The sequence below is a fragment of the Thrips palmi genome, unplaced genomic scaffold (assembly GCF_012932325.1).
Source record: "Thrips palmi isolate BJ-2018 unplaced genomic scaffold, TpBJ-2018v1 HiC_scaffold_19, whole genome shotgun sequence".
NCBI classification, from domain to species: domain Eukaryota; kingdom Metazoa; phylum Arthropoda; class Insecta; order Thysanoptera; family Thripidae; genus Thrips; species Thrips palmi.
The window spans coordinates 5,435,805-5,457,895 of record NW_023144628.1 but is presented as its reverse complement, the minus strand read 5'-3'; the positions used below and the strand labels follow the sequence as shown (position 1 = coordinate 5,457,895).

Here is a 22,091-nt window from a genome sequence, read left to right as displayed (position 1 = left end):
CGAGGCGGCAAGGCGGCAAGGCGGCACTCCGCTGGCCATGAATATGGAGGCCCGGGCGGGACAAGGCGCGAGCGGCGACGTTTTGAAACAGCGGTCTCACTGCAGCTTGCAGCACGGCGCACAGTGGGCCAGAAGACCGGTGGAGGCGGCAAAAATTGCAGACGCGTTTTGAGCTCCAGAGTCGCTAAACGGGACTCGAACCGAGCGTGTGACCCCACCAATGGATTTCTCGTTCGGAGAGCAATCCGTTGGTGGGATCACACGTTCGGTTCGTGTCTTGTTTAGCGTGGACTGATTTCGAACTGCGCTCTCGTCGACCGCTGTCTCTCTCGCACCCGTTCGCGGGATGCCCCGTGAGAGAGAGAGAGAGAGAGAGAGAGAGAGAGAGAGAGAGAGAGAGAGAGAGAGAGAGAGAGAGGAGCCGCTCACTCGGAGTCAGTCGGCAGTGCGTTCCTCGTCACGGCTCGTGTAGGGGGCGAGAGACGCGGGGCGATGTGGCCCAGAACAGCTGAGAAGTTTGCTATGCACGCGAGGGGCGTGGGGGGGGGGGGTGTAGGCAGTTACAGTGGGGACGCGGCCCAAGGCCGAGGGGAGGCGCCGGTCGTGGTACGTCTGAGGTAACTTTGACAATAAACTCGTCTTTGCGCGTTTCACTCGGACGAGAGGCGGCGACCTGACCGTGACGAGTCGCGCCCCGAGTCGCGCCCAGACGGCTCATCCCTGTGCGAACCACGGAGCAGCGCGCGCCGGTACCTGCTTGTAAATTATAATTTATTTAAATCGGATCGCCCGGGGCGGCGGCACGCCGGCTACTGCTATGTAGAGCGGAGTGCGGGGGAGGGGGGGGGGCAAAAGAATGTGAAGCGGGGGCCGGTCTGAGCGGAGCGGCAGGGATCCGCCCGCTCTACAGTAAGTTAACGGCTACGCAACGACACCGCAGGGCGGGCCGCCTGAAAAAGAACAGGAAAAGGGAAAAAAGGGGGTGAAAAAAACACGGTTTCACCGCGCGCCCCCGCCACCCTCCACGCGCCGCCCCTGCTCCACGGAAAAAGTAAGCAGCAAAATATTTGACGCCGTCAGCCTTTGGAGGCAGGGTGGCGCAATCCCGAGGCGGGCTGTCCTCTATGAAGGTAGCGCGCTGCAGCCTGAAAAGGACCGGCGGCAAGACGGGAAGGGGCGCCCCGACTACACATCAAAATAATCGCGATTATTTTCGATTAATCGATTAATTTCCCGAGCCTGGCCCTGCGTGAGAGGGCCTGGGTGTCCTGCCACCCGCACTTGGGGGGACAAAGGAAGAAAGCCGCAGCCAACGACGGAGCCAACGACCGACTACGACCGGAGCCACGCGGCGAAGTCTGTGTTGCCGGAGAAAGAATCGGCGCTCCGGAAACGAGTCTCGGCAGCCTCGGCAGCCTCGGACTCCGGGGCTTACCTCGACTGGCGTCCTGGAATGGAACAGGCGGCCGGAGCGGCGGAGCCCGGCATACATTGAGCGCACAGCCACACGCACACACGCACACACACACACACACACGCACACGCACACACGGCCCGTCTGGGCGGGCGAGGCAATTTCGGGCGGAAAGTAAATGTGAGTTTCATCTCGCGCGCTGGAATGACGTTGACAGCTTTCAGTTTGTTCAAGTCAATTAGGCCAATGCATCGCATAATTAGGGCACGCGGCCTTGCGAGAGGCCTGGCGGTGGTTGTATTCAGAATGGCGGGGCGGGGCGGGGCGGGGCGGGAGGGTGCGGCGTGGGGCGCCCTGCGCCTCTGCCTCGGCACGGCTGTGCGCCGTAATGTTATGACATTTGCATAACATGCTTTTAACGGAATAGTCGTACGTGTATCTCACGGTGGCTCGCACGCTCCAGGCACGCTCGGCACGTCGGCCGCGTGACTGGCGCGTGTTTGCCTCCAGCGCCCGTAACTCGACAGCGAGGCTGTGGCGGTGTGGTGTCGAAAACGCGGAACGCGTTTCGAGCTGTCGAACGGAACTCGAATCGAACTCTCGAGGGTACCAATGCATCGCTCTTCGAACGAGGAATCCAATGGTACCCTCACTCCTGGGGCGTATGTACACTGCACACCTGCGTACATCAGTAACCTGTAGTGCCGTCCGCCAAAGCTGGCCGACGACACACCCGCCGACGGGTTGGAGCCGAGCGGGACGCGCGGACGGACAGAGCGAGCAAAAAGTATCACTCTGGAATTACATACAACGCGGTAAAAAAACGGGGGGGGGGAGCGCCACGCCTGCCGTGTTCGGCCCGCCGTTTTAATCCGCGCAAAATGCGAGTAGGGCGCGAAGCGACGCGCGGCGGGAAGCGCATTTCGCCGATGCGAGTTTTGTCAACACGACCCGCTGACGCGCTGCCCAGTTGATTAGCCATGCAGCCCGCCTCCCCGAATGAGAAATCGCGCAGCCATGGCGCCGCCGCGGGAAAGGCACGGAAAAAAGAAGGACGGGGGAGGGGGCCGTCGCGACGCCATCGGGAACGGAAGCACGGCTTTGTTGAAGGAGGGGAGGAGGAGGGTATTGGAGAAGATATGAAGAGGCCGGGCGGAGGGGCCGCCGGCCCGGTGACGTGATGGAGTCATTCTGGGAGGCCCCAGACAACGACAGCGAAAAGTCTACTCAATAATACAGCCGCTGGCCCGGCCTCTGTTTGCAGCGCCCCAGCCATCACTTTCGGGCCAGTGCTTTCCGGCCGCGCTCCAGCGTTCCAGGAAGACGAGCAGGCCGCGGACTCGATGCCGCTTTTGCAGCGTCCTCGGCCGCGGCGGACAGTGCGGACGGGATTCTGAATAACGGAAAATCGGGGTCCGGGTCGCGGGTTCTAATCCACCGGGCGGCAAAACGGGCGATCTTTGCTCGCGGTGCTCGCCGTCGCGGTGCTCTCCGTCGTGGTGCTCGCCGTCGCGGTGCTCGCCGTCGCGGTGCTCGACATGGTGGTGGCATCCTCGCGAGGCTTTACGGCCGCATGAATAAATTACGGTAATGGAGGTGATGCTTTGACGCGGGCCTTGGCGGCTGGGGCGGCCTGGTCGGGGCGCTGGGCCTGGATTTAGACCGCGCTGCCGCGCTGCGGAGCCAGTCTCTGCCTTTCTATCTGGCTGCTCCATGGAGAGGAAAGGCAGCATCATGAGAAGTGCGTTTTATTGGAGAGGCAACAGGGAAAGGGGGGGCGGGAGGGGCGACGGGGCGTTGCGGAGAAAAGGAACAAGGTTTTTTTTTCGCTTCTTCGGGGACGCCCTGCTGGCCCCGCTGGCTCGGCTCAGGTCGGGCAAATGCGTCTGTGGGAAAGATGGGGCTGGTTCAGGTGCAAGCCGCGGTGGTGGCGGCGAGGCCGGGGCGTCGACGGAGACGGCGACGGAGACGGCGGCGTTGAGGGCGCCGGCGATCCGATCGCAGCGCGGTGCGCCGTGGCCTCGGCCGTGGAGGCGTGCTGACGGAGTCACCCAAAGAGGATTGCCTCAGTCGCAGGGCCACACGTCACCACGCGTGTCACCGCCTTTCTCTCTCGCTCTCTCTGTGGACAGCGTGACGGGGCGTCTCCAGCGACACGTCCAGCGGTTGCCGAAAAGTGTCGTGAGTCGCCGTGCCGACGGCGTGCCGTGGTCGTGTGCCTGCCCCGCTCCTCGGGGAATGTCGCTTCCCTGTCGATGGCCTCGCTCGGGGACCCGGCACCACCACACTGGCAGGCCTGCCCACGCCATAGGGAAAAGTTCGGCGCTCTCGGAGTGCACTTTTGCCCCGAGGTTGCCGATGACAAAGGGTGGATTTTAAAGGGCGCCTCGGAGGGCCGTTACGCCCTTGGCCCTTACCTCCCTTTTTCAAGGGCGACCTCGCGTGGGGCCCTTGACATGTGGCCACTCTGCCGATGACGGGCCGGGCCCGGGTTCGACTCCCCCCGAGGGCTCGGGGGCGACGCCTGGATGCCCCTCCTCGCATCCGGCCAGTCGACCCTTCGGCCCTCGGCGGCCCTTGGCGGCCCTTGGCCTCGCGACCCGAGGGCAGCCCTAAGGGCCCCGCCGGCCGGGCCGCCTCGGCCGCCTCGGCCCTCCAAGGCGGCGTCCCTTTCAGTGGACCTGCAGGCCTGGAGGCGCTGGAGCCGAGCACCGCGTCATGCTCAGGACTCTAGAGAAAGGGCGGGGCGGGGTCACCTTACAACCGCAACCAGCTGCGCCCGTTTGCTGCTGTTCTTTGGGTTCGCAGACACGCTAACACACACACACACACACACACACACACACACACACACACACCGACTTGGCAAACACATTAAGCGGGTGCGTTCGCCTCGGCTCATGTGACTCGCCTTTTTGCCGCCGGGATGAGCGGCGCCAAAGCCGCAAAGGGCGATGGCCAAAATTTCCAGCGTAAACACACACACACACACGCACACACACACGGACGCAGGCAGGGGCATAGACGCGTGACCGAGAGGGCCAGCGCAGCAGCGGCAAATGATATAAGGCGGTTTGCGGCGGTCATCAGTCTGCCCTGCCGGCCCTGCAGGCCCTGCCGTTGCCATCGTGATTTTGCCCGCCCGGTGTTGGGCCAGCAGACTGACTCCGAGAGTCGTCGCTCTGCCTCTCTCGCACTCACGGGGCGTCCCGTATGGGTGCGAGCGCGACAGAGCCTCTCGGAATGAGTCTGCAGGGCGGCCAGGGCGGCCAGGGCGAGGACCGGCATGAGGGGGAGCAGGACGGACGGGGATGGGAGGGTGACGGCCTGCCGGCCCCACGGCCTGACGGGGCGGAAGTAGGGAGGAAAAGGGAAAGATCGTGACCCGCAAAACAAATCACGAGGCAACGGCCGCTCGGCTAAACTCGAAAGTTGCCGCTCGCAGCGCCACAGCGCCCTCGACAAAGTGGCGGCGCCCTCGCCGCCTTGCTGCCCTTGGCTCCACTACACTGCCAGGCCGCCGACCGAGAAGCAGCAGACTGACTCTGTCTCTCTCGCACTCATGGAGCGTCCCGTATAGGTGCGAGAGAGACGGAGCGACGAAAGCGACCCTCGGAATCAGTCTGCAGAGAAACAGACCAAGTTTTGGCCGCCGCGCGGCAGAGGCACGCTCCGTGGCCAGTGGCGCTCCGCCATCGCGGCTCCTCTCTGTCGGGAAATTAAATTTCTTGCCGATTTGTTCGGACAATGATCGAGCAGCGGAAACCGGAGAGTTCATTATATTGATGAACGTTAATGGATCAGATTGTCCGGCGGCGGGGCTGAACAGTCAACTTCCAACAATAGAGATCTGCGTCCGAATGGCCCGAATGCTCGTCAAGGTTAAGGTCCGGGGTCCGCATCGCGGTAGCGCGGTCCGAAGGCCATTGTCACTGGGGAGGAACTAGAAGTTTTGATTCTGCACCGAACAAGAGCAAGTTCAACCGAACGGAAACCGAACGAGTATTGACTGAGAAATTTGAAAGGGAAAAGAAAAAAATTTGAACTCTACACCCCCTCCCCAGTCTTAATGGGGAGGCCTCCTGCTTTACTTCGGTGTTCGGGATGGGAACCGGTGCTATCAGGTACCTGGGGTTAATCCCGTCAGCGACTCTAAGCGTTCGCCGGGGGACCCAGTAGGACCCCAAAGCTCAGGCAGCTGGGTGAGAGCACCCAGTACGAAGCTCTTTGAGGGGCGGGACGTAGAGTGAGACGACAGAGAGACAGAGAGAGACTCAGACAGAGAAGAGGTTTGGTGGGAGCTTCTTGTTTTCGTAGGGTTGGTTGTGTACCCCATGGTACCCCCACTGTCCGGCGCTCCCGTACCGAACATACAGCGTTTTAGGCCAGCTTCAAAGGACTTATCATCGCCTCCCCGACGGATCAAGGAGGCACCACCCGCAACCACACACCGGGTGGTCTGGATTGATGGATCAAATACGCCATCGCTCCAGTGCCGAGGCCAACCCGCCGAAGCGGATTGCTTTTTAGACACCCACAGCGGAGTGGCCAGGTGAATGTGACTCTGACCACTACGCTATCACGCTTGTACGTTTGGCAGCGTGTTGGACGACGGGTTTGAGTTGCACTGGGAGGAAGGCGATCGAAAAATGTAATGATATGATGGGATTCGATCCCCGGACCCCGCCATCGGGAACACACGACTTTACGCTCTCGGCCACCACGGCCCATGATGACGGGAGCGGCGTGAGGTGGGTTCTTGACGCAACAGGACTCGACCGACCCGGTCAAAATTTCGCAAGAAGTTGGGGGAGTCGAACCGCCGACCCTAGCACTGAGAACCGACGCCTCTACTCCCTGGACCACCACGTCCCATGCTCGAGGTGGGCTCACGTTTACGGGTTTGAACCGCACTGGGTGAGGCAGTAAAATTAAATGGAAATATTTGTTAGGAGTCGAACCTCCGGCATGTGGGCCTGTTGCACAAGGCTCCGCTCTCATGGCCTCGAACCACCACCCTTAGGATAGCAAGTCGAAAAAACTTTCGTGACGCTGGTATTCGAACGCCGGCCTGCGGTGACTCGATCCCACGTCTCTAACCTCTCGGCTATCACAGCAGTTGTGAAACGCGACGGGAGATTTTTTGTTTGCATGCCTGGTGCCTGGGACTGGACAGGAAGGAAGAATATAAATTTAGGAATAAACTGATGAGGAAGTGTGTCGCGAGGTGGTTGTGGTTATGTGCATTGCATAACTTGTTCGGATTTCCCTCACGCACACACACACTCTCACACCTCCCGCTCACTGCACACACACTCTCACACACACACACGCCCGCCGCGCTCGGGCTCAGCAACAGGCGCACCGTGCTTGACAAATAGGTATGACCCCAATTCACTTACCCTTCCACTCTGAGGGGAAATTCGCCGTCTTTTGCCGCACAAGCAGGACGCGGGCGGGACGGGGCGGGGCCTGCTCTCCTCCTTGCGCCGCCAACCGAATTTGTCTCACTTGTTCCAAATCGCGCGTTGTTCGGCCAAACCGAAAACCCGATCCAATTTCCCTGTCCCCTTCTTCTGGTGTCGCGGCGGTGAATAGTGCGCGCGGCGCGGGGTGGGGTGGGGGGTGGGGCGGGGCGGTGGCTGCCGCGGTCGCTTTATGGATCCACCAAGACGCGCAGGGTGCAAAAACTGAGCTACACCTCGCGAGCTACTATATTGCGTGGCGCGGTAGGCGAAAAAAGGGGTGGTGAAAATGGCGCCTCTTTTATGGGAGATTGATGAGCCAATGACGAGCGGTGCCTCGCCGCGGCCTTGGCGTCTTGGCGGACGACAACGAGGGCGCGAGCGTGGCGGCGGGGCGGGGCGGGGCGGGGCGCCACGGCCACGACGAGGAGGTGAGCGGCGCCGCCACGCGAGTTGGAAACTCCGGACACGTTTCGAGGTCCACAGTCCTCGCGCAGGACTCGAAACTCGAACGGAACTCGTGAGGGTACCGATAATGGATTGCCCTCCGAGGAGTTCTTCGGTACTTCGGTTCTTCGGCACCCTCGCGTGTTTTGAAGGATGTGGAACTCGAATCGCGTCCAGAGTTTGCTCTCTGCCTGGTGGGGTCACACGTTCGGTTCGAGTCCCATTTAGCGACTCTGAAGCTCGAAACCCGGCTAGAGTATTGTGGCCGCAGGCGCCGGTCTTCTGGCCCACTGCGCCTCGTCGGGGAGGTGCGCCACCACCTGTGGTTGCCGTCGGCCTCCATTCCCTATTGATTGCTGGGCAGCCGGACGGACGGCCTTTTGTTTCTCCCCAGTGTCTTGTTGATGGAGCGAGGGAGTGCTGGCGGTGGAGCCGGGGAGAGGAAGAGGAACTGCCCCGAGTGATCGGGCGGGGCGGCTGGTGGTCCTCGGCCTCGGCTCGCCTCGGCCCCTCAAACTCGCCTGCTGGCCTTGTCTCGAGAAAGGCTCCCTGATCCCCGCCCCCGCTCTTAAGCCGCAGACAACCTGCTGCCGCCGCGCCGCCGCCGCGCTGCCGCTCACCTGGCGGACAGGCTGCCTCCCGGATCGGGGAAACGTTCCGATCCGAATTATCGCTCTCCCTCTCGGCCCGGTGGCGAGCCCAGTGGCCAACAAGGACCAAGTCAGGCTTTTTTGTCTCTCTTTTCGGGGGGAGCTGGTGGAAAGTATTTCCAGTCCGCCCGCCTGCCTGGCGTCTGCTGCCCGGCCGGGTCAAGGAGGGGCTCGCCGCGGATCCCCCCCCCCGCCCCGCCCCGCCCCGCCCCGCGGGCTGGCAGTTGAGTTGCCCTCAATCCAATTCCCGCCCTCCACGGCCTGCAGGGCCTGCAGGGCCTCCAGGAGGAGCTGACGGGCTGGCCACAGTAAATAACCGCCGCCGCCGGCACGGCAGGTACGCCACGCTACGCGCCGCGCGGGCTGCATACCTTCCCGGCGGCTTTGTGTTCGTCTGCGATATTGTTCGGCCTCTCGGCCATGGACACGGGCGGGGCGGGGCGGGGCGGGGCGGGGCGGGGGGGGCGGGGCGGCCCCAGGGGTGGGGCGAGGGCCCCAGTGTGCATGGCGGTGCCAGTAATTGATGTTGAAATATGGCGAGGGCTAGGCGGGTCGCCCCAAAGTGCCGCCCTTGCTCCACCACGCGGTGCACGAGGTTCACCGGGGTGGCTGGCTTGCTGCAGGTGGTGCGCGTCGACGGCGTGCTTCGGCGTGCCTGCATTGCATTGCTCCGCCGGGCCAGGCCGGTTTTTTTCCGCGCGCTTCCCCGGCGATACTTGAACGGAGTTCCGGCGGCGCGCAGCGCAGCGCGGCGAGCTCCAATTGAAAACCAATGCCTCGCCCGCGGCTCGCTGCCCCCGGGCCGTGGGGGCACACTGGAAAAGGGGGTGGAGGGCACTTTGCTCGGCGCGGGGAGGACGACGGGGGCCTCGCGGTGACACCGCCACCCGCCGCCACCGCAGCGCCACTCCCTCCGTCGCTCCCGTGGGCCTCTTTAGTCAGGAATGTGGTCACGGCCGCCCCGGCTGGCTGATTCCGAGCCGTCGCGCTGTCTCTCTCTCGCTGGTGAGGCTTCGTCGGCGTCCCGGTGGGGTGCGGGACAGAGAGAGAGAGAGAGAGAGAGAGAGAGAGAGAGAGAGAGAGAGCGTCGTGTTCGGAGGCTGCAGGATGGCTCCTGGGCCGTGCACCTGGAGTCGCCCGTGGAGAAGGCCGTGCCTGCGCCGCTTCGTTGAGGCCGTGGCCAAGGCCGTGGCCTCCACCCCGCGGCCTCCGCGCCATGGAGCTGGGTAACGAGAGGCTCATCCTCCCCACCACGAGGACGCCGTCGAGGCGCTGATCCCCACACCGGAAGCGGAGAACTCTTTTTCGGCGGCGGCCTTGGTGCGGCACAGTGGGCCAGAAGGCCGGTGGAGGCGGCCAGAACTCTGGATGCGTTTTGAGCTCCAGAGTCGCTAAATGGGACTCGAACCGACCGTGTGACCCCACCGATGGATAGCTCTCCGAACGAGGAATCCATTGGTGGGGTCACACGTTTGGTTCCAGTCCCATTAAGCGACTCTGGAGCTCAAAACGCGTCTAGAGCTTTGGCCGCCTCCACTGGCCTTCTCGCCCACTGTGCGGCACTTGGTGCGCTTGGCTGTGATGCGTCCGGGAGGCGCAGCGCACAGCCACTCGCACCTTTCCGGGCCTGGTGGGGCCTGGTGGGGCTGGCTGGGCCCGCATCCGGCAACCGGAACCACTTTCTCAATCCTTCCCTCTGCCACCGCAGCCGCCGCCGGCCCCAGGAGACAAGGTGGCTGGGGGCCCCCTCCCCGCCCCGCCCGGGCTTTGACCACTTACACTACTGGCTCCGCTGGCTCGGCTGGCTCGGCGGCGGAAACAGACAAGGGGACACGACGCGCGCTGCGCGGCGCCTTCGCCCCATTCAGGTAAACGGCGCGCCTCCCGCCGGGACGCCGGGACGTTTTGGGGCCGCCGCACGGCGCCGCAGTGACTCGGCGAGGACCCCATTTCCTGGGCACGGAATAGACGGCGGCGCGGCGCGTGCGGGGAACCAGGGGAACCAGGGGAGCCCGCCTCGCAGAGCACGGAGGAGCAAGGGCTTTTCTAACGGTGTCGATGTCTCCTTCTTTTGCAGGGCCTGCGGGGCCGCCAGGGCTGTGGATTTGGATGACGGCGGCGCCGGCCGAACAGCGAGCAGGTCGACAGGTGATGTATTGGTTCGGCATTGGGTGCGCGGTTCGTCGCCGCGGCTCAGGCGCCTGACACTGTATTTTACTTTCGCCTGCGCGTCCCGGGTTCAACTCCCCACGGCACCTGCTGCGTTTCGTTTTCACCATTGTTTTAAAGGGCCTCTGGTTCTCTCGCGGAAAGTGTGTCATTCTCGACGCACCCTCCCTCTTGCAGCAGCATATAGAGCCCCGTTTCTTCGCGTCTGAAAAATGGGAAACGCGGATAAAAGAGTCAGCCGGCGCACCTTTCCAGTTTTCTCTGATAACAAACCGGCTTTTCTACTTGGCTTTATACTGGCAGCAGAAGAAGCACGAAGCCTCTAATTTATTTTATACATGCGGTGCGCTGCGCCTCGGCGCTGGCTCTCTCTCTCTCTCTCTCTCTCTCTCTCTCTCTCTCTCTCTCTTCTCTCTCTCCGCATAGTTCCCCAGGGTCCCCCTACCCCCAACCACCTCCATGACCTTCAGCCCACCCTCCCCCTCCCCCTTTCCGTTCTTACACCAATCAGCGGACTCTTGAACCGCCCTGCTCGACCAGGCCTCATAATTTATTTGATCGGCATGAATGCATGTTGGGAAAAGGGAAAGTCCACTAGACAATGCGGGGGGAGGGGGGGGGGAAGCAATACTCGGCGTGCCTCCCTTGGCACGGCCCGAGTTCGGGGGCCTCGTTGTCGTGGTCACCCCCTGGTCGTCCCCTCCCCCCCCCTCCTTGTTCCGCCCCCTTGCAAGGCCGTGGTCCTGTGGCAGTGCCACGGTTCGATATGGAGCCGCCGAGTGAGGGAAAGTTAGTTGGAAGGAGGAAAAGTTGAAAAGTTTTCTGGGTGGTGGGGAGGAGGGAGTAGTCAGTCGTGGAAGTGCGTCCGCCACGACACTTACACTTTGTACTGTAGGGCCCCGTTGTTCCCGCCTGACGCGGTGGTGGTGGCGGCGCGCGCCCAGCACACACACACACACACACACACACTTACAAGGCCAATTCCTATTTGCATCCAGCTCCCTGCGGCCCCCTTCACCCCGAGTGTGGACTGCCCTGCTGCCTAACAGGCGATTTGCTGACCCCGGACAGGCCCGACCCGACAGTCTCCAGGGGGCCTTGGCTCGTCCAAGTGGCCGGGCCGGGCCGGCCGGGCCGAGTCTTGGGGGCCGTGAGGCCGTGAGCCGGCTGATATATTCGCTCACTGCGCCTGGCCGCGCCCTGCTGCGCCCTGCGGCAGGCGGCCCCGCCGAAACCCGAAACCGCAACCGCAACGAGTACCTCGGAACGGCCGGCCGCAGTGGGCCGACGGGCGCCTGCGGACAAAATTCTAGTCGCGTTTTGAGCTCCAGAGTCGCTAAGCAGGACTCGAATCGAGCGTGTGACCCCACCAATGGATTCGTTGTCCGGAGAGCAATCCATTGGTGGGGTCACACGTTCGGTTCGAGTCCCATTTAGCGACTCTGGAGCTCAAAACGCGTTCGGAAATTCGACGGCCTCCACCGGTCCTCTGACCCACTGTGGGCCGACCCGCGCGGGCCTCGACGGCGACTGCCGGCGCCGTCTGGCGGCTAGACGTGGTCCCGATCAGCCAGCAGAGTGATTTCACTCCGTCTCCTTCTCTGTCGCACCCCCACGGGACACCCCACGAGTGCGAGAGAGACGGCCCGAGAGGCGTCGAAGTGTCCGGCGGCGCGTCGGCCTCCCTCTTCCACTCGCCGCGCTCCGCCGCTCCGCCGCGCTTCCGGCTTTTAATTAGCCGGCGAGCTTTTAATGAGAGTCATCGGCCCATTTGCATGCCCCATTGATTATTCATGCCGCCAGGTGTGGTCGCGCCTTTCGATCGCGTAACGCCCGGAGTGCGGGACGGCCGAGCCGGCCTGGAGACATCCTGCCTGGAGTCAGTCCTGCTTAGAAGTAGTCCTGGACACACTGTCATAGCCTTTTCTGGAGCAGGCTTAGTCACTGTCCTGACCTAACCAGTCCCAGACCCAATCCTAGAAGCCAGTCCCGTGACCAGTCCTGGAGTCGGCCCTGGACGCCTGGACGTTCTGCCTGGACTTTTCCAGGGGTTGAAAAGCGTGACGGTGAGGCCGCGCTCCACCACTCGAAAAAAAAGAGACCGTGTCACTCCGCCCTGCGATTAGGCGCCACCGCCACCCTCCCCGTCCGTGTGTCCTGTCTGCCTGTCTGTCTGTCTGTCCGTCTGTCTGCCCGTCCGTCCGTCGGCGCGGCGTCGGGACGCGCAGGGCCACGGAGAGTTCTCGTCACGTCACAAGCAGCCATAGCTTACTCTAACGAGCTGCCCTCTCCCTCCCCCCCTTCCCCTCTCCCTCCCCCTCGAGGGGTAAAGAGCGCCAGCTCGCGCCGTAAATTACTGCAACAGATTTCCCAACCTTCCTTTCCCACCCTCCGGCCCTTCTTTGCCTCACGCACACCGACGCAGCACTGCCGACACACATACGCACAATGTGGGTCTAGGCCGGGCGGGGCGGGGCGGGCCGGGGTGGGGTGGGGCGGGTGTTCCGGCGAACTGCGTTAGGGGTGGACTCACCGCCACTGCGGTGGGTTGCTTGGGGTGGGGGAGGCGGGGCAGGGATGCGCAGTGATTTGGTTCAGTGTTGCAATGCTTGTCGAAAACTTCCTTAACTCCTGCATCACGTGGTTCGAGCGCGTGTCCATGCTGGTCATCCTGCTGAACTGCATCACCCTGGGGATGTACCAGCCGTGCGTGGACGAGGAGTGCCAGGGCAACCGCTGCAAGATCCTGCAGGTAGCTACCCCACTCATCTTTCCTTTGACACATTCTTGCGAACGCGACGACGGAGCCGTTTTGCTTTCTCTTTGCAGTTGTTTGACGACCTCATCTTCGCCTTCTTCTCCGTCGAGATGACCATCAAGATCGTGGCCATGGGGGCGTACGGCAAGGGCGCGTACCTGGCTGACTCGTGGAACAGGCTGGACCTTTTCATCGTGTTGGCTGGGTGAGGCTTTGTCGTCGCTGTCTCTGTCCGGTCTTCTGGTCGACTATGACTAAATCATCCTCTTTCTCTCCGTCCCAGGGCGCTGGAGTACTGCCTGCAGGTGGAGAATCTGAATCTTACAGCAATCAGAACGATACGGGTGCTGCGACCTCTCCGCGCCATCAACAGAATACCAAGTAAGTGAGCTCTGTCTTATACGCGGACTAGAGTGAGGAAGCAGGAAAGCCAGCCTGGCGGTTGGCGGGCCTGGCGGTGCGAAGTGGCGCCAGCCTCGCAGTGTTGCCAACCAGGCTCTCACTGGGACTGCAGCCAGCAGCCGATTGTGGGACGGGCGTGGCGTGGCGCGGCGTGGCGTGGCGTGGCGTCCCCGAGCGATCCCGGTCGCCATCATCCCCCCGCTTGTTGTGAGTCATAACGAGAGGCATGGCATGCAAGATGGGCTGGCAGTGCAGCCAACTGCAGCGCATAACTGCCCTCCCATCCCACCCCTCGCCGTCTGCCCGCCTTCCTGCCCGCGCGTCTGCATTCGCATTCAAGATGCGCGCGCACGCCCCGCGTCGCCCCGCCCGGGGCTGTTCTTACGGTGCCCCGGCAGATACACGGCCGACTCCTCATCTTCGCCCCCTCTCTGTTTGGCAGGCATGCGCATCCTGGTGATGCTGCTGCTGGACACGCTGCCCATGCTGGGCAACGTGCTGCTGCTCTGCTTCTTCGTCTTCTTCATCTTCGGCATCGTGGGCGTGCAGCTGTGGCAGGGCATCCTGCGGCAGCGCTGCTACCTGCGCACCGACACGGACATCCGCTTCGAGTAAGTCGCCTGCCCCTACACTGTTGCGCCGCGCCGCTCTAGCAGAAGCATGGCAAGAGCGCGCCGCCGCCGCGCCGCTCGGCCGTTTGCAGATCGACGAGGCACTCGTCCTCGTTGACGGCCGCGGCCGCGCGCGTCCCTCTGCGTCCGCTCTGCGTCCGCCCAGCCGCTGCTGCTCTTGACTCAGATTCCTCTCTCGCGGACGCTTCTGCCGCCTTCCCGCTTTCTTCCCCAAGAGGTCGCCGCCGTCGCTTCGTTGTGTGTGTGTGTGTCACGCACTCACGCCCACCCGGCGCGAGTCCCAGCTCCCTGCAGTGTAGCGCCTACGGTGCGCGATGGCATGACGCGGATTTTCTGTGACGAGGGAGGAAACTATTGCCTGTTTACCGACGCACAGGGGCAAGGCAGTGCTTGTTGCCTACCTTCCAGGCAGCCTGTCTAGCACCCCAATAAGGGGTCATTACCCCCATTTCCCCTCCCCTGGATCCGCACCTGAATTTCCCGACGGCTCCCTAATCTTTTGTAAATAAAACGGAACCGTGCAAAACGGCGTTCCCCTTTGCCACCTTGTCGGGACTGTCGGCCTAAACGTCCCGCCGCTGCAATGCTGCATGCACTGTCGTGTGTCTGCTCACGCCACTGTCTGTTTCAGGGATCTAGAGGAAGAGTTCACGATTCGATCGAGAGTGACCTTGTAAGCTTGGGTTGGAGCCATACCACTGGAATGCTTGATGCTCGTATCAGTTTCTTTTCGCTCCGCGCTCCCGCCACACCCACACGTACACACACTCAAAGAACTCGCCACATACACACACACTCACACACACGAACGCTGCTCACCGCGTCGCACTCTTTTTGAACTGACCGTTGAGGCCTCCTGGCTCGGGGTAGAGCCCCTGGCCCTTGGCACGGGGGCGCGGGGCACGGGGGCGCGGGGCGCGGGGCTTCTTACTATGGCCTCTCTTGGCCGTGATGGGCGCTTGGTCTGCTCTGCTCACCATTCCAGGTTCCTTGCCTGCAGCCTGTGACAACTAGACTCATCTTCAACTAGTTTCCCTTCTTACTGTGCGGTGGTCTCTCGTCGATGCCTGTGTTTGAATTATTATTGTATTGTACTGTACATACGTTCTGGTTTGTTTGTTCGTTTGTTTGTTCCTTTTTTTCAACCCCTTTTTTTTCGCTCTCGTCCCGTTTGACTTGGTACACCCCCGATGTCTCATCACGAATCAATACTAAAGCAAGCTGTTTTGTCGCAAGAGTATTACTTAATTTTCGTCATGTCTCTTTTTTTTGTCGTGGATATTGCCTCGGGTTTACAAATCTCTAGTGCGGTTTTCATAGTTCCCGCCGTCATTCCGACCCAACGGCATCAGAGATAGCCTCCAATTTCTTTCATTGCGTCCGGGCCGTCTGGACCCTAGCGCGGAGCGAGCGCAGAGCGCCGGGGCGGGTGCCAAGTCGGACAGGGACAAACTTTATGGCTTGAGTCCTTGTTTCGTGGACGACGTTACTATTAACAGTGTACTCTGGCTCATCGGGTTGTGATTTCTTCTGTGTTTGCTAAGAGTGTTTAGTGTAGCAGTGCCTCTAGAGCCGCTGGCTCGCCTCGTGTTTCGTTTCCATAGAGCTCATTGTGGTGGACCGCTGTCTTTTTAAAAACCTCTTTTTTTCAATAATATTTTTTTTTGTCAGAGTGAATGAGCAGTTTATATGCGTTTCATTTCACACTGTTAAGACCTGTCAAGTACTTGTGTTCCGTCTTGTGAGACGGTTTCGATCGTTTAAATAGTTTAACTTTTTCTCCTTGCCCTTTCGTACGGAAAAGTCGAATCTGGTTGACAAATCCTGTCATTTCTCTGACTTTAAAATTTTTGTAACCTTTTTTTTTGCGTCCACTGCTATTTTTGAGACGTGGTCAGTGTTTTTGAAGTAATATTTTGCTGAGCTTTCGAGCATGTAGCAAATCATTTTGTCGGTGCATGGAGCCAGTACACCACAAAGCACCCTTGTCAACACTTCACTGAGACTTTATCTTTCAGTATTACTCTATACTAGCTGCGTTGAAGGAAAATTCAGCACTGTTGATTGCGTAATGAAGAATGTTCCGGAGAGTGCATGGAGGATACTTTTTGATATTTCTGGTGTGCCTAGATGATCGCTTCTGTAAATATTAGAACATTTTCTACACAAAACTATAAGTACACGGCAAGACTAGAAACGTATGGGTCCCAGCTCGTAAATTTCACGTTGCTTGTGTGTACTCGTGCTCTGAACCAAAAAGATTGGCCAAAAGAAACGGTTTTGAGAAACTCAAAGTGCAGCGAGGCCGTTTGCATGAGACGGAACACATGGTTACTCTCTGGACCCGAAATCAAATCAGACAGAGCGTCCCAGGAGGCGGGACTCACACGCGTCCTTCCCCGCAGGCCGCTCGTGCAGTACTACCAGCTCATGGACCAGGAGAAGGACTACATCTGCAGCAAGCCCGAGGACCACGGCATGCACCTGTGCTCCGACATCCCGCCCTACAAGATCGGCAACGTGACGTGCACCGCGCCCGCGCCGCAGCGCGCCGTGTACAGCCTGCTCAAGGACGAGGTGTCCGCCAACGAGACGTGCGTCAACTGGAACCTGTACTACACGGACTGCCAGGCCAACGGCAACAACCCCTTCCAGGGCACCATCTCGTTCGACAACATCGGCCTGGCCTGGGTCGCCATCTTCCTGGTGAGTGGCTCCTCGACTGGCGGCGCCAAGCGCGGCTCCGTTTACGGGTCACATAAAGAGGTGCTGAGTAATGGTCGCGGAGACGGCGGGGCGGGGCGGGGTGGGGTGGGTCGCGGTGGTCGGGGCAGATTATGCAAATGTGGGCCTTGTAGGGACGGCCCGCCAAGACAAGCCGGCCCACCAGGGCCGCCAGCGCCCACCACGGCCGCCGTCAGTCACCTCGCTCCAGCCTCCCTCCAGCCCGCTCCAGCCTCAGCCGCACGCCGCGCCGCCCTAAGCTGATTCGAAAGCTTTTAAAGGGCTCGCTGTTTGGCCGCGGCCGTAACAAGCGTAGCGAGCCCCTTTCGTCGCTCTGTCTCTCTCGCACTCGCGGGCGCCCCTTAAAGGTGCGAGAGAGACAGAGCGACGAAAACGACTCTCGGAATCAGTGTGCTGTCTGCGTGTCCGCGTGTAATTGTGCGCTCGTCATCCTGGCCGGCCTTAATGTGGGGCCGACAGCTTCATTAGGGAAGCAAGGCGGGGCTGGCTGGCGGGGCTGGCAGGCGGGGCCGGTGGATCAAACGTGGCCGCCTCGCCTCGCCTCGCCCCACACCGCCACTCAAGATCACACCGCCCCCGAGCGGCTGGCTGGCCGGGGTGGGGAGGGGGCCAGTTAACTGCTAACTACTCTAGGCATAAGATGCAGGACCCGAATCAAACATGTGATGTATTCCTGGGTGGAGTGGATCAGTAATGGATTGCATTTCAGTCGGCGTACCCCTATTTATATTCTTGAAGTATTGACGTAAGCAAACAAATATTCAAGAAAATCCTATTTTTTGCGCGTTTTAGTCAAACAATGTGTGTTTGGTGGTGCCACAGGTCATCAGCTTGGAGGGCTGGTCGGACATCATGTACTACGTGCAAGACGCGCACTCCTTCTGGGACTGGATCTACTTCGTGCTGCTTATCGTGGTGAGTACCCCACCCGCACAGTGCGCCAGAAGACCAGCGTGGAGGTGGTCTCTCCCCTCGGCGCCCAGATGGTCCTGACGGTCCTGACGCGCGCCCCGCTCCGCGGCTCCGCCTTGTCCGCAGATCGGCTCCTTCTTCATGATCAACCTGTGCCTGGTCGTCATCGCCACGCAGTTCTCCGAGACCAAGAAGCGCGAGATGGAGCGCATGCGGCTGGAGCGCGCGCGCTTCCAGTCCACGTCCACGCTCACCTCGTCCACCAACAACTCGGAGCCCACGTCGTGCTACGCGGAGATCGTCAAGTGAGTGCGCCACGCTTCGCGACGTCGGTGCCGGCTTGTCGGAGCGTTGGTTGACGGCGTGGTTGTGGCTGTGTGTCCGCAGGTACGTGGCGCACCTCTGGCGGCGCGGCAAGCGGCGACTCGTCAAGAAGTACCGCGTCCTGAGGTACCAGTGGCAGCAGCGCAAGGCGGCGCAGCGGCCCTACCAGCCGCACAAGGGCTCCTGCTCGGGTGAGTCTGAGTCGTCGACGTGCGTCTCCCTCCGTACAGTGGGCCAGAAGACCGGTGAGGCGCTGTTCGAAACGAGTCCGCAGGGCAGGTAGGGCACTAGTAGGGCACTGCAGGGCGGCCACCGTGACCCCGGACGACCTACAAGGGCAGCGCGAGGGCGGCGAGGGCCGCGGGGGCACCTCGCCCTATCGACCGGACTTGTTGCGTGGCGCAGGCTGCGCAGGCTGCGCGCGTCTGTGTGTCTGTGTGTGTGTGCGTGTGCACTTTGTGTGCTGGACCTGCGTGTGCATCCTCTAATCACTGCGGCGCGCTCCGTTTCAGACTGGGTGCGAAAGCCCCATCACCATCACCACCACCATCATCACCACCACCACCACACGTCGAAAAATCTAGGTGGGTGAACAGTGAGCGCTTGCTGGCCATTGCGGCCGGGGGATTAGGAATCCCCTGTCCATCTCACGGGTCGGTGCCTCGGAGAAAAATATACACGTTGTACCGTGATAAATGTTAATTAAAATAGCAGTAGAGAGGATATAACCTTTCTCAAGTCTCTCCAGTCAAAACTCTCAACGAGGCACAGTTTCCCCTGTGGTGATGCGCCTTGAATTTGGCTTTCGACTGTGAACCTCTCCTGACGCGCGGCGCGTGATCTAAACGGACTAACTTTTGCTTCCAGCCCACCACCACCACCACCATCACCACCACCACAACAACTACGCAGTGCGGAACTGCCACATGGCGCCGCTGCAGCAGCAGCAGGCCCAGCAGCAGCAGCAACAGATCCAGCAGCAGACGCAGCAACAAGTGCAGCAGCAGCAGCAGCAAGTGAACCACCAGCCCGCCGCGTCGGCCGTGGGGGCGCTGGGCCCCTACATCGCCGGCGGCCCCAAGGCGGCCCCGGGCGGCTCCCCGAAGGGCTCCGGCTCGGGCTCCGGGTCCGGCAGCCCCCCCGCGGGGGAGTCCGGCGAGGAGGCCTCACAGGTGAGACTGCGCGAGGCGCGACACTGCGGCAATGTGCGTGGACGCGGCGGCGCGCGGTGGGCCGCGGACACCACCGAAAGTCCCGCTGCTGCAGTCCCGGCGACAAGGCACGGCCGCGGCCCGCAGCCCTGGCCAAGGCGGCCAAGGCCCTGGCCCAGCTCATGCACCCCCGAACCATGACCCGGCCCTCACGATCCCTGTCTTGGCGCGCAGGAACCAACAGCAGGCCCCGAGCCCCGGGCCGCGGGGGTGGGGGTGGGGGTGGGGACAGGCCCGCCGTCGGCCGAGGTGTCCGAGACTGATGGGTCGCTCGGCGTCCCCGCCCCCAGGCCGTCCCTCCTCAGGGTGCCCAGCACGTGCCTCGACGTCCCCGGCAGCGAGGTGCGTGGCCCTGCGTGGCACTGCGTGGAGGCAACGAGGCTGCGTGCAGGCGAGGCGAGGCCCCGAGCCAAGGGGCAGGCACTGCGCAGCATGCCGACTAACACTCTCGCTTCTTGTGCAGCTTTTTGGGCGGCCATTGTTGGTATCTGTTGGTTGGAACTTTGCCATTTCGTTTCTTGTGGACACGTCACCCTCTCACGTATCGCCGACTGTACTTGCAGCCACTCTGTAGAGGCCCAAGGGCCGGACTAAAGGCTGGCCCAAGGCCCTGCGCTGCCCCGCCAGCGCGCTGCACGGCCCTAGCGGCGGCAGTGCGCACTAACGGTTTCACTCCTTCTCCTTCGTCTAACCACTCCCGTGTGCTTCACACTTACTTCTCGCTTGGGCTTCCTCGCCGCACTGATGCAGCGCTCTGCCTTCCCTTCTGTTGATTCTACCGTGCCGCAGGGCGGTTCGCAGAGCGGTCCCCGACGCCGGAGCTCCGTCATGTTCAACGAGGTGGTGCTGGTGCAGGGCCCCGGCCAGGGCCCCGGCCAGGGCGACAAGACGACGCAGACGGCGGACAGCGAGGCGGCGAGCGCGGCGGGCGCCGTGCCGGCCGTGGCCCCGCAGCCTCTCACGTGCCAGGAGCTGCTCGCCCTGTCCGGCGCGCTGAGCGCCGCCCTGCCCACCGGCCAGACGGCGCTGTCGCTCAACTCGCTCTTCTCGACGCTCGGCAAGGGCGTCGTCATCGGCGACACGCTGGCCCTGCAGCGCCAGCAGCAGGAGCTGTCCGCCACCGCGGCGTCCTGCTGCTGCTGCTCCACGTGCAGCCCCCGCAGCGCGCGCAGCAACGCCGCCGACTGCTGCACGTGCGCGTCGTGCGCGTGTCAGACGTGCGCCATGCAGGTAAAAAACGAACCGCCGCCACTGGGACTCGATCCCGCGACCGCGACCCCGCACGCGAGCACGCTGAGCACTACGTTACGCTTCCGGCAGGCCGAGGGCGGCGAGTGGGCCGTGATGCTGGACGGCGGGGACACGGCGCTGCGTCGCCGCCGACGCTGCCTGGTGCGCGCCAAGACGTGCACCGTGAGCTGCCTGCGCAACGCGCGGCGCTTCGTCAAGCGCCTCGTGGAGCACAAGTGGTTCCAGCAGGGCATCCTGCTCGCCATCCTTTTCAACACGCTCAGCATGGGCATCGAGTACCACGAGCAGGTCAGTGACTGTGGCGGCCCGGCCGGCCCCTCTATGAATAGAATGTCTGGGAATGCCCGACAAAAGGGCCCGAGGCGAGTGGGAGGGGGGCGCACAATATCCTCGCAGTCTGCCTCTTTATCTCTGGCTGAAAGCCGCGCATGTCTGCGCGAGACAACCTCTTTCCCCGTCGCACCGAATCAAAATAAGACCGCCCGATTGCCTGCCGCAGCCCGAGTACATGACCGTGGCCGTCGAGACGAGCAACATCGTCTTCTCGGCCATCTTCGCCGTGGAGATGCTGCTCAAGGTGACGGCCGAGGGCCCGTTCGGCTACATCAGCAACGGCTTCAACGTGTTCGACGGCGTCATCGTTATTCTAAGGCAAGCAGATTCAAAGTGTCTCGGCATTTCGTTTCGCGGCAAGACCAGGCGGCCGAAACTCTAGACGCGTTTTTTAGCTCCAGTGTCGCTAAACAGGACTCGAACCGAACGTGTGACCCCACCAATGGACTCCTCGTTCGGAGAGCAATCCATTGGTGGGGTCACACGCTCGATTCGAGTCCCATTCAGCGCCTCTGGAGCTGAAAACGTGTCCGGCCTTATCCACTGTGAGCCTCCCGGTTGTTGCAGTGCGGTGGAGCTGTGCCAGCAGAGCCTGGACGGCTCGGAGCGCGGCGGCTCGTCGGGGCTGAGCGTGCTGCGCACGTTCCGCCTGCTCCGCATCCTCAAGCTGGTGCGCTTCCTGCCCAACCTGCGCCGCCAGCTGTTCGTCATGCTGCGCACCATGGACAACGTCGCCATCTTCTTCTCGCTGCTCATTCTTTTTATTTTTATATTTAGGTGAGTTCCGCCAGGCCGCCGCCGTCTCTGCCGGCCGCGTCTAACCATGCCCTCTTTTCCCTCCCTGGAGCAGCGTCCGGTCGCCCGAGAGGAAGCCACGTGTTTGTTTACGTTTCCTGACAGGAGGGGCTTTCTTTTCCGTTTGATAAAGTGTAACTTTGTGCCTTTTGTTTTCGACATGAGGGCCTGTTGTTGTGTGTGGGTGTGTGGCCCGTTCGAGTGTGTTGGTGGGGAGGGGGGGAGTTTGCTACCTTTTTTATTAACCAGTGTCGAGGCGCGTCCACCGTGCGGCTGGCGCGGCGCCGCGCGGCTGCGGCGGTCATTCGGCCGCAACCTCTCCGCAACTTTCAGCGTAAAATGTGGATTTCTCCGGTCGAGTTTTGCGGTGGCGTGGCGGTGATCCCCGCCGAGGCGGCCGAGGCCGCGTTAATCTTCTCCGGAGGGCCGAAGGGAAATGGCCGGCCTAATAGAAAGGGGCGCGCCGAGTTTGAAATTTCTTTTGAAGCAATAATCTGGCGTCGTCCGCGCCTCGCCTCGCCGCGGTCCTTGCAGGCAGTGTCCTCGCAGGCAGTGTCCTAACAGGCAGTGTCCTTACAGGCAG

At 61.9% G+C, this 22,091-nt stretch overlaps 1 protein-coding gene across 1 annotated transcript in view; it reads left to right on the top strand.

The window, feature by feature from the left end:
• LOC117646262 (voltage-dependent T-type calcium channel subunit alpha-1H) overlaps positions 1-22,091 on the top strand; it is an 89,648-nt gene that overhangs the window by 54,546 nt on the left and 13,011 nt on the right. The window contains exons 2-15 of the mRNA XM_034387100.1: positions 12,786-12,897; positions 12,975-13,108; positions 13,187-13,284; positions 13,748-13,916; positions 14,569-14,610; positions 16,343-16,643; positions 17,505-17,597; positions 17,721-17,899; positions 17,982-18,109; positions 18,431-18,502; positions 18,786-19,090; positions 20,450-20,668; positions 20,880-21,031; positions 21,281-21,490. Coding sequence (XP_034242991.1) covers positions 12,786-12,897; positions 12,975-13,108; positions 13,187-13,284; positions 13,748-13,916; positions 14,569-14,610; positions 16,343-16,643; positions 17,505-17,597; positions 17,721-17,899; positions 17,982-18,109; positions 18,431-18,502; positions 18,786-19,090; positions 20,450-20,668; positions 20,880-21,031; positions 21,281-21,490 — 2,214 coding nt within the window. The remainder of the gene's footprint in view (positions 1-12,785; positions 12,898-12,974; positions 13,109-13,186; positions 13,285-13,747; positions 13,917-14,568; positions 14,611-16,342; positions 16,644-17,504; positions 17,598-17,720; positions 17,900-17,981; positions 18,110-18,430; positions 18,503-18,785; positions 19,091-20,449; positions 20,669-20,879; positions 21,032-21,280; positions 21,491-22,091) is intronic.